Here is a 14,445-nt window from a genome sequence, read left to right as displayed (position 1 = left end):
AGAACTAGGTTGTCAAGAGACGCAAGATGAATCCCATTGTGAATCTGTAAATGCGTCTGTATGTATAGAATTTCGTTCGTAGTTTATACGATTTTACAGTTTCATTGTGTCTTTTACAATTCCCCTTTCGCTCTCTCTCTCTCTCTCTCTCTCTCTCTCTCTCTCTCTCTCTCTCTCTCTCTCTCTCTCTCTCTCTCTCTCTCTCTCTCTCTGGATATATATGTGTGTGGGTACATATATATAAATATATATATATATATACATATGTGTGTGGGTGTATGTATATGTATATGTAGATATTATTATATTTTAGGTATATACTTACACACACACGAGCACACACACACACACACACACACACACACACACACACACACACACACATATATATATATATATATATATATATATATATATATATATATATATATGCAATATGTATATATATATTATATATGCAGTATAATATATATCCATACCAATGTATCTATCTATGTATCTATTCAACTACCTATTTAAATATATATATATATATATATATATATATGCATATATTTATATATATATATATACATATATATACATATATAAATACACACGCACACAGACACACACACACAGACACACACACACACACACACACACACACACACACACACACACACACACACACACACATATATATATATATATATATATATATATATATATATTTATATATGCATATATATATATAGTACACTATCTATCTATCTACATATATATATATACATACATAGTTGTGTATGTATAATATGTATATGAAATATAGTATATGTATATATACATACATACATAGATACTTACATATATATATATATATATCATATTTCATATATATATAATACAAACACACACACACACACATAAATATATATATACATACATATATATGTATGTATATATATTATATATATATATTGTATATATTATATATATTATATATATATATATTATATATATTATATATATACTTATATATTTATGTAGATATATTTTATATTTTACAATATGTGTATATATACTGTCATATTATATATATGTATTATTATATTATCTGTTATTTCATATTAACATATACATATGTACATATACATATGTATATGTATGTATATGTCTTTAGGTCGTTTATTTGATGGTAGCAGTCTTACAGCTCAAAGTTACAATGAGACATGTCTAAGATACTTTCATATCGTACTGTAAGAAGCCACAATAAATTATTAGATTAACAGTAAATCAAAACAAATTTTATTTACAAAGGAAAAAAGACAACACCTAAACCCATTTCTTATTAATGAGGTTAACTGTAGTTGGTACAGGGCTGTTCTTATGTCTGTCAATTCGAGGCCTAATTAGCACCAGCTTGTGAATGCGAACAGCGCGGCAAAGTGCATCACCTTTAAGAAGGACAGCAGGTCTATCTTGGTGTCCTGGGGCATCTCGCATGTAGGGGGCAGAAAGGAGGACGTGGCACCCTGTAGGCGAACTGCCTGGCGGCGCTCAGTGTGGAATTCTGCGAGCCAAGCCACAAGACATTGCCGGAGTCCCATTGCGGATGCTTTCTTGATGACTACGGTGTGGTCGACGAGGTCTTGCTGAGATCAGTGAGACTGGTGACGAAGCAGGTATTTGTGTTCTTTTAAATTTGTGTAAATGTAGTCCAGGAGGCTTATGAGGTAGTGAGAAGTGGAAGTGGATCTTACGCTTCCACACTGTTGTCGATCGAAGCTGGGGTGGAGGTCGGCGTAGGCCTACCCTCACACGAAACTCGTACAAGACGGCAGGGCATGGGGGTGATGGACACGGGGCGGGTCTCGTCAAGGGTGCCGGGGGAGGGCATCTTGGGCACAGCTGTCACGTAGGAAGTTTTCCAATCTGGTGGAGTCTTTGCTTGTTGCGAGGAAGCATTGAAGAAGGAGGTAAGTGGCTTGGAAAGCTCAGGGACGAACTCCTTCAGAAGAGGCATAAGGATGTCATTGGCCTTTTGGCGGACTTCATACTCTTCATCTACCGGAGCAGGAGGTCGCATGAGGAGACAGGCGGGGAGCTGGATGGTATCGAAGCTGAGGAGGCGTTGGCAGACTGCGGCGAATAGTTTGTTTACATCGTTCGCCGCGTCTTGGCCGGCCAGGTGTTTGATGCAAGGTAACGTGCGCGTGCCCTTTTCAGCCCGCAAAGTTCTTTTATATTGTCGTACTATTTTGCTTTGGTTAGTTAGATTCAGATGCTGGAGTTTACTCTAGTATAAATGAGCTTTTACTGAATCAATTTACCTTATTACATTGTTGGGTAAGGACTTTTAAAGAGTGGTGTTACCGGTGCGATGCGCATGACCTCGTTGATATATCAACTTTTTTGAGCATGTCGGATAATTTAGAGCTTTGGTATCTCACTTTCAGAGGATCAGGGAGTATGGGTGAGGTGGTGGAGTAGTAGAGCTTTGGTGGATACCACGGGTGGATGGTAGAGAACAAAACAGTAACGATGCTGTATATTATATATATATATATATATATGTACATATATATATCTATATATTTGTATATATGTGTGTGTGTGTGTGTATATATATATATATATATGTGTGTGTGTGTGTGTGTGTGTGTGTATGTGTGTGTGTGTGTGTGTGTGTGTGTGTGTGTGTGTGTGTGTGTGTGTACATGTGTATATATATGTATATATAGGTATATATATATATATATATATATATATGTATGTTTATGTTTATATATATGTATATATTTGTGTGTTTATTATTATTAGTTATTACTATTATTATTATTATTATTATTATTATTATTATTATTATTATTTTTATTTTTATCAATACTATTACCATTATCATTATCATCTGAACTCATTACATTAGGTCACGCATTTAGTGTCTGATAAAGCAATAGGTAAAGTAACGATAATCATAATAACAGTAGATGTAACCATGATCATTCAAACATTTGTGATTGTGTTAGTGATGGCAATTATAACAGACGTGAGATTAATAATAAAATATGTGCACATTTTTCTCCCTAATATACCTATTCAAAATGTATGAATAAGGTATTAATCCCGTGTATAGAATACCTAAGTCTTACAATTTCATAAAAAAATAGCTTACATTTACTCATCTACTACTGTTTCTGAATGTGTGTAGGTCGTCATAGTCAATCTGGACAGGATGTTGGGTCGCAGCCAAAAAAGATTCAGAACCTTTGTCCTGAAGCATCAAAGGAGGAATGAAAAATGAAGCAGAGAGAACGTTCATGTTTTATATCATCTGCATTTTTTTCAGGCGTAAGAAATTCGTCATGCAAATGGACACACACACACACATATATGTGTGTATATATGCATATGTATGTATATACATATATATGTAGGTATATTACTTTCATTATGATTATGATTATTATAATCATTATTATATTACTATTATCATTATTATTATTATTATTATTATTACCATTATTATAATTATTATCATTATTATTATCATTATTATTATTATCTTATTCATTATTATTATTGTCATTATTGTTATTATTATTATTATTATTATTACTATTTTTATTATCAGTAGCAGCATTGTTATGATGATCATCATCATCATCATCATCATCATCATCATCATCATCATCATTTTGATCACTATCATTATCATTATCATTATTATTTTATTCATTATTATTGTAATTATTATTATTATCAATATTATTATTATTATTGTTGTTGTTATCATTAATATTATAATCATCATCATCATCATTATTTTGATCACTATCATTATTTTTTATATTATTGTTTTTGTTATTATTTTTAACAATGTGTACATCATCATCATCATTATCATTATCACTTTTATTATAATCATTATTATCATTATTCTCATAATTATCACTGTCATCATCATTGATGTTATCATAATTATTAGCAAGGAGCAAATCTAGATTTTAAGGGAACAATCGTAAGGTAACCCTTTCTGCACCCGAGAGCAATTTTCGGGGAAGTCCCAAGGAATCTTCAATTGAGTCTTGAGGAGGAGGAGGAGGAGCCAGGTCTTGGGTGGGTGGGTGGTGGTGGTGGTGGGGGGGGGTAGCCGAGTCCTAAGGGAGGGGTGGGTGTCTTTACAACCATTCGCTCCTAAATGACGGCCTTGACTGATGGATACGATGATGTGATGATAACATTGATGATGATAGAAAGAGGAATGATGGTGATGTGATGATAATGACGATGCTAGTAAGAATAATGATTTGTAATGATAATAATGATGATGGGAAAAATAGTGTTAATGATAATGATAAGACTGAGATTTACAATGTTAAAGAAATAACTGTAACAAGCATATTTCTCGTGTTACAATTACAGTTGCTTTTATTTATTTCACAATAATCTTTATCATTATTCATGATAACGACAATAATGAGTAAGACAATAAAGTATTATACTAGCATTAATATTTATGAGAATAATGACTGTAATATTAAATTTGTTAATAATAACGATAATGATTGTAACAATACTGATAGTAATGATACCGCTAATAAAGACAATGATAACGGTAGCAATCATAACTAATGTCAGTATTGTCATCATTATCACTATCATTATTTTCACCATAACAATAACCATTGATATTATTCAACTAAATCATCGTTATCATTATTATCTTCATCATTAATAATTTTAGTATTGCCATCACTACCAATATCACTACAACTAATACCATCATTATCATATAAACACTTTGTAATACATCTTCATCCTTATTATTTGTGACGCCCTGGTGGTGAAATACGGAGTATGTACCCGTAGAGTTTCCACCGAGGTTAGGCTAGTAACTCCCTACCATGTTTATTAATAATATGTATCTGATTCTCTGTCTATTAACCTTATGGGATAATGATTACCATTGCGATTATTACTGTTATCATTGTAGCTATTCATTAACACTACCTTACTACATTCGTTATTATCAGTATCATGATTATCATTATCGTTATTATTATCATTATCATTATTATTGTTGCTGTAGTTGTTGTTATTGTCATTATTTGTATTATTAATATCAACCATTATTCGTATCATTACTATCATAATCATCCTTATTCCTTTCTATTATCATTGTTATTATCATAATCATTACTAATAATAGTAGTAGCATCATACTGATTATCATTAAAATTATTATAATAATAAACATCAATATTATTACTATTATTATTATCATTATCATTCGTAGTAGTAGTATAATTATTAATAGTAGTTGTAACAGAATAATTAGTAGTAGTAGTATAGTTATTAGCACTACTATTATTATTACCATTATTACTACTACTACTACTGTGATAATGATAATAATAATAATAATGTCATAATAATTATTGTAATCATAATAACATAAATAAGACTGTTACAACGTATTCGGAAGCTCATCGCCATGTACTTCCTGCATAAAGGATTAGAGCAGAAGGAAAGCCACAGGTACTTCTAGCGGTGATAATGATGGACAATTGTGGCCGCTGGATGATGCTCGTGTGGTGACTGCGGTATTATTAGTCAAAATGAGTGTCGCTTGTTACAAGTATGTACCGTACTGAGGACATGGCGCGGATTTTTTTTTTTTTTTTTTTGATGTGTGTGTGTGTGTGTGTGTGTGTGTGTGTGTGTGAATGTGAGAGAGAGAGATATTACATGAATCTGTGATATGAAATAAGTGAAATTAAAAAAACGTTTTTTGTTCAGCAACGGATTTTACTTGCTGGTATCTTACGCATCGACCAACAAAAAAAATAATAAAACAGGATAATTCATGGAAGACGGTATGGATTTGAATAGTTCTCCCTGGGAAATTATTGGATTATAAATCTGGCTTGTATATTATCTAGCGCTGTTTCCTGTTATTGATAACAATCATTCTATTATATTCAATATAATTTACCAATGTAAAAAATGTTTTTTATATTGTTTCAGTGGAGAGTAGTGATGATCTTTTAAGAATCCCGAATGCATGTTAATCGTGTTTAAAATATATTCCTTATATATATATATATATATATATATATATATATATATATATATATATGTATTTTTTTTTTTTTTTTTTTTTATCTCTAATCCCTACTAATCATATGCAATATATATGCTTTATGTACATATTTACTCTTTTAAAAATCCCGTATTCCAAGCCGTCATATGTTACATATTTATGATTAATAAGAAATGTCCACTATATAACCAAAAAAATAATACAACATGTAAGTAACCGTATTTCTTTTTCACATGCCCTCGAACGTTCTTGATAAGCCTGAACTAACACTGTCATACAAGAATTCTTGAAGACCCAAAATAACCCACAGCATTCAGGCACACAAACGCAGAATATTAAATATATATATGCGATGGAGCTCACGGTTAATGGCAGAGTAAATGCGAACGTGTAAACGCACAAATACATCTGTTTGTACATATGCATGTGTGTGTTTATGTAAGTTTGTATGTATTTTTATACAACATACACATACGCACATGTGTATATATAATATATATATAGATATACATATACGTGTGTGTGTATATTTTATATTATATATGTGTGTGTGTTTTATATATATATGTGTATGTATATATATTAAACTATATATATATGTGTGTGTGTGTGTATTATGATATATATAGATGTGTGTGTGTGTGTGTATACATGTATATACATATATATATATATATATATATGTGTGTGTGTGTGTGTGTGTGTGTGTGTATATAAATGAATAGATATATATATAAAATATAAATGTGTATATATATAATGTATATATATATATATATATAGATATACATATACGTGTGTGTATATATTATATTATATATATGTGTGTGTGTGTATTATATATATGTGTGTATGTATATGTATTAAATTATATATATATGTGTGTATTATATTATATATATATATATATATATATATATATATATATATGTGTGTGTATACATATATATACATATACATATATGTGTGTATATATATAAATGAATAGATATATATGAAATATAAATAATATATAGATATATAGACAGATACGCATATATCATACATATATCCTATTTATACAAATATATATAACATATATAATATATACACATATATCGCCTTCTTGATTTGTCACACAAACTCACTGATAGCCGTGAGTACTTTATTGTATTTAGTATCTAAGTCGTAATATGGATAATATGTATTAACTACTGATATATGAATAACGCAGATGAAGATACAAATACAAATCAGGAAATAATGTTAAAAAAAAATCACATACATCTTACAAGGTCGTGATAACTATAAAATGCAGACAATGTTGTTTTCAAAATTTCATTGGCACCGATCTTGGTAAACAGAATAATTCATAAAATATTGAAATCCTGAGTGCTTGCTCCTTTAATGAAAGAAAAGATACACAATATATTCCATTACATGATATATCCCTTTCTGTTAATCTTCGCCCCTAACGCAGTGTGAGGGGGGCAGCCCCGCCCTTCCGTGACGTCACCACGATGGGACTACTTAAGGGCCGTCCGTCCTGGTCTCGGCACCACAAGTCTTTGTACACCGTCTGTACACCGCCAACCACCATCACCGCCATGAAGTCCGTAAGTAAACCTACTCGTGTTTTTGCTATTCGAGCACCCAGGGAACACGAATCCAAAGCCAAATCTAGCTGACGATAGACTTGACCAAAGCACACAGGGGGACGTCCCCTCTCCTTCGTGTCTCACAGTGCCTTCTCCTGCAGATGCTGATCCTGTCCGCCCTGGTCGCTTGTGCCGCCGCCTCCCTGGTGGTGCCAGGCCCCATTGCAGTGCGTGCCCCCTCCCACGACTCTGCCATCATCCAGAGCCACCGTCTGGGCGGCAACTTCGCCTACTCCACCCACGAGGCTCACGCCTACGCCGTGCAGACACCCGTCATCGGCCAGCGCACCGTGCCCGTCGGCGTCTCCTACCACCACGGCGTCCCCGTCGTCAAGACCTCCACTGACTACATCACCCACAAGATCCCCCAGGTCGCATACACCTACCCACAGGTCGCCGTGCAGGCTGCCGTACCCCAGGTCGCCGTGCAGGCTGCCGTGCCCCAGGTAGCCACCTATGCCGCTGGTCTGCCCTTTGCCGGTACCTACGCTGCTGGTCTGCCTTTTGCCGGCACCTACGGCGCTGTGCCCTACCCCTACGCCGCCGTCGTCGCCGCCAAGCCCGCTGAGCCCGCCGCTGAGGAGGCCTAAGATGAACCTGTGACTGGATCCTGCAGGACGCTTCCCGTCCCCCTTGTCTCCTCCTTCTTCCTTCGACGGCCGATCCTGGCGTGGCCGCCCGGCGCAGCGACAGAGCCTTCGGGTTGGTCGCTGCGCCTTGTATAGCTACGGTGTACAGACTTGTGTCATAGTGTTAATAAAACAATCTAAAGTTATTCCTGCAATGTATCAGTAACTCCTAAGAAAGAAAACAACTAGAATAGATAGAACATATATATACACATTTGTGTATATATGAATTAAAATGTAAATACAAGCATAATTTTATATATATAGTGTGTGTGTATGTTTGTGTGTGCATGCACAGACGTGTATATATATTTACAAACGCATACACACATATCTATGCATGCACACACAAACACACACCTACGCACACACAAACATACATAAATACACTTATATTTATAATTGTGTATACGTATACATATACATATGTGTGTGTGCATGTCTATTATATATATATATATATTTATATATATATATACAAACATATATTTATATTCGTATTTGTGTATTTAAATATATATATGTATGCATGTCTGTATACACACAAAGCACGCATATATATAAACTATATATGTATATATATTTACATGTATAACATATATATGCTATACATGTATGTATGCATATATATTTGTATATATATGATATACATAATATATATAATATATATTTATTTATTTACATACATATCTATATAAATTTATATATATTTACTATTATGTTATATCTTTGAATATATATACACATGTGTGTATATATGTATGCACACACACACACACACATATATGTGTATATATATGTATATGTGTGTGGGTGTGTGCATATATATATATACATAACTGCCGCGATAGTCCAGTCGTTAGAGCACTGGACTCTGACCCTCGTGGTCCCGAGTTCAATTCCCCGTGCACCGACTGCTAACGGTGAGAAAACGACATATCGGCTTGAGAAGTCAAACGCAAGTGTCGTAGAGGAAATCAAGTGCTTTCATGCCGAACCGCGGTTGATTAGGAAGGGCATCCAATTAGGCAAGGGTGACTGCCATATAACTTCCCAATAGTGAATTGAGAAAAGGCTATGTCCTGCAGTGGAATGAATGTCTATATTTCTATTTATATATATGTGTGTGTGTGTGTGTGTGTGTGTGTGTACATGTATGTGTCCATATATATATATAGAGAGAGAGAGAGAGAGTGAGAGAGAGGGGGAGATTGTGTGTGTGTGTGTACACATATATACATACATATAACAATATCATATATATGTATATATATATGCAGAAATAAGTTTAATTGAAAAGGAGACAACAGTTTCGAAAGCCTCCTGTATTTCATCTTCATGTCTGAAGATCAAACCCCGTAGGATTTCGAAAACATACACATATATTTGCACATTTATATGTTTACATACATTTATAAATATCTGTCTATCTAATTTTCTATGTGTGTGTTTATATATATATACATATATATATATACATACACACACATACACACACACACACATATATATATATATATATATATATATATATATATATATATAAAGAGAGAAACAGAGATAATAAATCTCATCTGCCCTAAATGATAAAAATCACCGATACAGCACAAGTCACAAACAAGAAACTAAACTAAAGCGTAACATACAAGACAAAGTATCCATATAAGACAAAGTTACGACGCTGTTAAAAGTCCCATTGGGGTTGCTGACTCTCACGGCCAGCGCCAAAAACCTCGTTCCAACGATTCCTCTTATAGTGACCAGGAGCATCGTCTGCAGCTAAGGTGAAGGTGAGGGCCCTGCATGGAGCGTAAGATCCAAAGCGACCCTCTTTGGATTTCATGACCAGGTAGTTGTATAATTTTTTTGTTTTATGTATTTATTTTAAGATACTCTTTTTCTATATTTTAAGATATTTTTTACTGGTATCCTTTAATTATATTTTAGTAGAATGGGGTTAGTACGAATAAGTAATGACTTGGGTTTTTTTTATTTTAATGAACAGTAAAACAGTAAGAAAACGGAAGAAAAGCAAAGCAGAGGAACGGGAAATAAACATCTAACACAAATAAATCAAGGAAGAAAATCCAATCAAATTATAACATGCGCGAATAATAATAAGATAAAAGAAAAAGAGAGAAAAAATGGACCGAAAAAAACGAAAAAAGATTGACCTCGACACACCCATGGAAGTCTCCTCTTGCCAAAGGCTAGAATTCCTACCCTGGGATTACCCTTCTTCGTTAACAGGGAAGACCGGTGTAAATAATATCTCTATGTCGTTATGGAACCGCCGCAAGAACGTTAAACAAAAACAGACGCTTATATCAGTATCTCTTTTTACATATGCAGTATATTCGTATGTATGTAAATATCTATAATTGTTCAAAATGTTTGCTTAAAAACACGCACTGACTCACATACATATAAACAAACATGCAAATGTGTGTATGTGTAGAGAGAGATGGATAGATAGATAGATAAATAGATATATGTATGTGTGTCTGTGTGTATGCGTGTCCGTGTGTTGTAAATCAATGCATAGTCCATTCCACATTTGCAAATATATATTTATATATATATATATATATATATATTGCACTACATGATAGTGTGGCAAATCAAAGCTTCTATTTTGGTTACCATATACCAGTTTTTGGATGAACAACATAACTTTTTCAAAAAAAATCTTCCGGACAGTACTAAAGTTCCTTCAAGGATTGCTTTTTTTTTTCTTCTTCTTTTTTTTATGAAATATGCTTTTCTTATTTTTGTTCGGAAGGCTAATGCCAGGCGAGGTCGGTTCCTTATTATTCTTCAACTACTAGGCAGTCAGATAGACACTTATGCCTGTTGGTGCATGAGTGTTTGCCTCAGTCTGCATGTATGTATATGAAATGGATTGATATGTATGCATGTTTTACTTTACGTAGTTTTGTTGATGTTTCCCTTGGTGCTAGTAACATCATGAAAGCAAAATATAAGAGGTTTGAATGGAAATGTAGACGAAAATTAAATTGTTTTTATTAAACAATTTTCATTTTAAATTAACATTATAACACAAGTTTGTACACCGTAGCTATACAAGGCGCAGCGACCAACCCGGAGGCTCTGTCGCTGCGCCGGGCGGCCACGCCAGGATCGGCCGTCGAAGGAAGGAGGAGACAAAGGGGACGGGAAGCGTCCTGCAGGATCCAGTCACAGGTTCATCTTAGGCCTCCTCAGCGGCGGGCTCAGCGGGCTTGGCGGCGACGACGGCGGCGTAGGGGTAGGGCACAGCGCCGTAGGTGCCGGCAAAAGGCAGACCAGCAGCGTAGGTACCGGCAAAGGGCAGACCAGCGGCATAGGTGGCTACCTGGGGCACCGCAGCCTGCACGGCGACCTGGGGTACGGCAGCCTGCACGGTGACCTGTGGGTAGGTATAGGCGACCTGGGGGATCTTGTGGGTGATGTAGTCAGTGGAGGTCTTGACGACGGGGACGCCGTGGTGGTAGGAGACGCCGACGGGCACGGTGCGCTGGCCAATGACGGGTGTCTGCACGGCGTAGGCGTGAGCCTCGTGGGTGGAGTAGGCGAAGTTGCCGCCCAGACGGTGGCTCTGGATGATGGCAGAGTCGTGGGAGGGGGCACGCACTGCAATGGGGCCTGGCACCACCAGTGAGGCGGCGGCACAAGCGACCAGGGCGGACAGGATCAGCATCTGCAGGAGAAGGCACTGTGAGACACGAAGGAGAGGGGACGTCCCCCTGTGTGCTTTGGTCAAGTCTATCGTCAGCTGGATTTGGCTTTGGATTCATGTTCCCTGGGTGCTTGAAGAGCAAAAACTCGAGCAGGTTTACTTACGGACTTCATGGCGGTGATGGTGGTTGGCGGTGTACAGACGGTGTACAAAGACTTGTGGTGCCGAGTCGAGGACGGACGGGCCTTAAGTAGTCCCATCGTAGTGACGTCACGGAAGGGCGGGGCTGCCTCACTCTTGCGATGGGGGAAGTGAGGATGGGCACAGAAGGGGGAGGGGTGTCTTGTAGTGTGTGTGGAGGGTGGCAGGAGGGTGGGCACATGGGTTTAAATTTTTTTCCATGTTTCAGGTACCTTGTTACTAAGCATGGCGACAGGCACGCAGAGTAGTGAGTCGGTACTTTGTTAATTAGTATCAAATTTCCTCCTTATTTCAGCTCCGATTTTCTAATACAGAAATAAAATTGAATATCAATACCAAATGTGGAATAACACAAATATATATTAGAATTTTAAAAGTTGATAGTGTGAATTATCTATTTGTTTTGGTGATCACATTAAAAAATAAAAATCATTATTGCACTAAGGACTTAAATCTCTAAAGATCAAACTGAAATATCGACCATCGATATTTTTGAGGATGGTGTTCTTCAATTAATAAGGTTTTAGAAAGAAAGGGAGAGGAAGAAATCTAATTGACACTTACACACGTACAAACACACATATGCATATACTTATGTATACATGTAAGTGTTTTACATATAGATGCATGTATTTATATATAATTATAGGTACATACATACAAACATATATAAGAATATATTGTATATGTATATACATATAAATGTCCACACATACACATATATGTGCGTGTGCGTATATACATATACGATTATATATATATATATATATATATATATATATATATATATATCCATGTGTGTGTGCCATGTATGTGTGTATATGCATACATATATTTATATATATTTGTGTGTGTGTGTGTGTGTGTGTGTGTGTGTGTGTGTGTGTGTGTGTGCATGTACACACACATACATATATATATATATATATATATATATATATATATATATGTATGTATGCATGCAAGTGTTATAAACATGTATGTCTATGAGTGTCTGTGCCTGTAAATACACACAGCGTATTTGCAACAATGCATCAGCTTAGCATACGCATAACTCCTTCTTCCACCCTTCTCATTATGGAATTAGCAAAGACGTCTTAGTACAGTAACCATCGATACAACGAACGGGAAGTCAGTTCCCAGCGATAGCGAGCGTCGGGTGTGGTTGCCAGCTGACCAGGCAAGAGATTTCACTTTAGTCGTCACTGATTACTGAACCATCTCTCATCGCACCACGGAAAACCAGCGACGTGTTTGTGTGTAGTTACGTGTGTTTTAACATATGGGACTATTAGTTACGTGAAATAGGGCACCTACGAGGACACTGAAATAATGATGTGGGTGTATAAGTTATTACGTTATTTGTAAATACCCGTGGGCTCATCTCTCATCGCACTACGGAAAACAAGGGTTATGTGTGTGTGTAGCCATGTTTGTTTCGATATGTAGGCATATCAGGTACATGAAAATGGCATATGAAGATACTGAAATGAAGGTTTGGATGTACTAGCTACTAAATCCTAACGACCTAACCCATCCCCGTGGGTTTATGAATACCTGTGTTATGTTTGCTTGACTAGACACATTCACAGGAAACATCACCATCATAGCAGCTTAGACTATTCTTATTTTGGGTTTGTATTAACCAATATATTTCTAATTCATCTCGTTTACATTCATCATTCACCTAGTCATGTTATGGCATTGTTTTTTTCATACTTAAGTCAATACATTTTTAAAAATGAGAAAGAAAACTGTGCACAGCAGATACAGTAAAATATATACATTGAATGTATTATATAGTGATGATAACATTAACACAGCAAGGAAAACAACAACAGTATTGAGAATAAATCGAGCTTCGACTAATTATTTATTTTTTTATTGGTATGAATGGTATATAAGAATGAAATAATAACAAATAATGGAAGATCAAATCACAACAAAAACGATCATTTCACCGTTTTCATTTTCCATTTTTTTCGTATTTCTCAAACTTAACTTTCAGTCCTGGAACAAAAAAAAAAGTTAAACGAAAAAGAACAAGGATGATACATGCAGGGTCAGTGAGAAGAGGCCAGGTTGTAAAAAACATCCCACATTCACAATAAACATAGATAACTTCAAATAAATTGTCGCTATCCAACGGTCTGAAGAGCTCTGCTTAAAATCGAAAGTTTAGGCTTGGATAATAAAAAACACAATACTTATTTC

General features: G+C 35.3%; 2 protein-coding genes across 2 annotated transcripts; one reads left to right on the top strand and one right to left on the bottom strand.

The window, feature by feature from the left end:
* The first annotated feature begins 7,553 nt into the window (after positions 1-7,553).
* Positions 7,554-8,497, top strand: LOC125043326. The gene is made up of 2 exons (XM_047639403.1): positions 7,554-7,680; positions 7,824-8,497. Exons 1-2 carry the CDS (start codon positions 7,585-7,587, stop codon positions 8,310-8,312), a joined length of 585 nt encoding a protein of 194 aa, XP_047495359.1. The 5' UTR covers positions 7,554-7,584; the 3' UTR covers positions 8,313-8,497.
* A 2,862-nt stretch (positions 8,498-11,359) lies between these two features.
* On the bottom strand, positions 11,360-12,243 carry LOC125043212. The gene is made up of 2 exons (XM_047639213.1): positions 12,195-12,243; positions 11,360-12,051 (listed from the first exon to the last, which is right to left on the bottom strand). Exons 1-2 carry the CDS (start codon positions 12,201-12,203, stop codon positions 11,563-11,565), a joined length of 498 nt encoding a protein of 165 aa, XP_047495169.1. The 5' UTR covers positions 12,204-12,243; the 3' UTR covers positions 11,360-11,562.
* Positions 12,244-14,445: the final 2,202 nt, after the last annotated feature.

The sequence above is a fragment of the Penaeus chinensis genome, chromosome 33 (assembly GCF_019202785.1).
Source record: "Penaeus chinensis breed Huanghai No. 1 chromosome 33, ASM1920278v2, whole genome shotgun sequence".
NCBI lineage: Eukaryota > Metazoa > Arthropoda > Malacostraca > Decapoda > Penaeidae > Penaeus > Penaeus chinensis.
The sequence above is the reverse complement of the archived record's forward strand: the minus strand, read 5'-3'. Positions and strand labels throughout refer to the sequence as shown.

Excerpts from the sequence above, each read along its gene's own strand:
- LOC125043326 (XM_047639403.1), top strand. The coding sequence starts at position 7,585 with ATGGGACTACTTAAGGGCCGTCCGTCCTGGTCTCGGCACCACAAGTCT. Across the intron at positions 7,681-7,823 it reads CCATCACCGCCATGAAGTCC|ATGCTGATCCTGTCCGCCCT; the intron begins GTAAGTAAACCT and ends CTTCTCCTGCAG.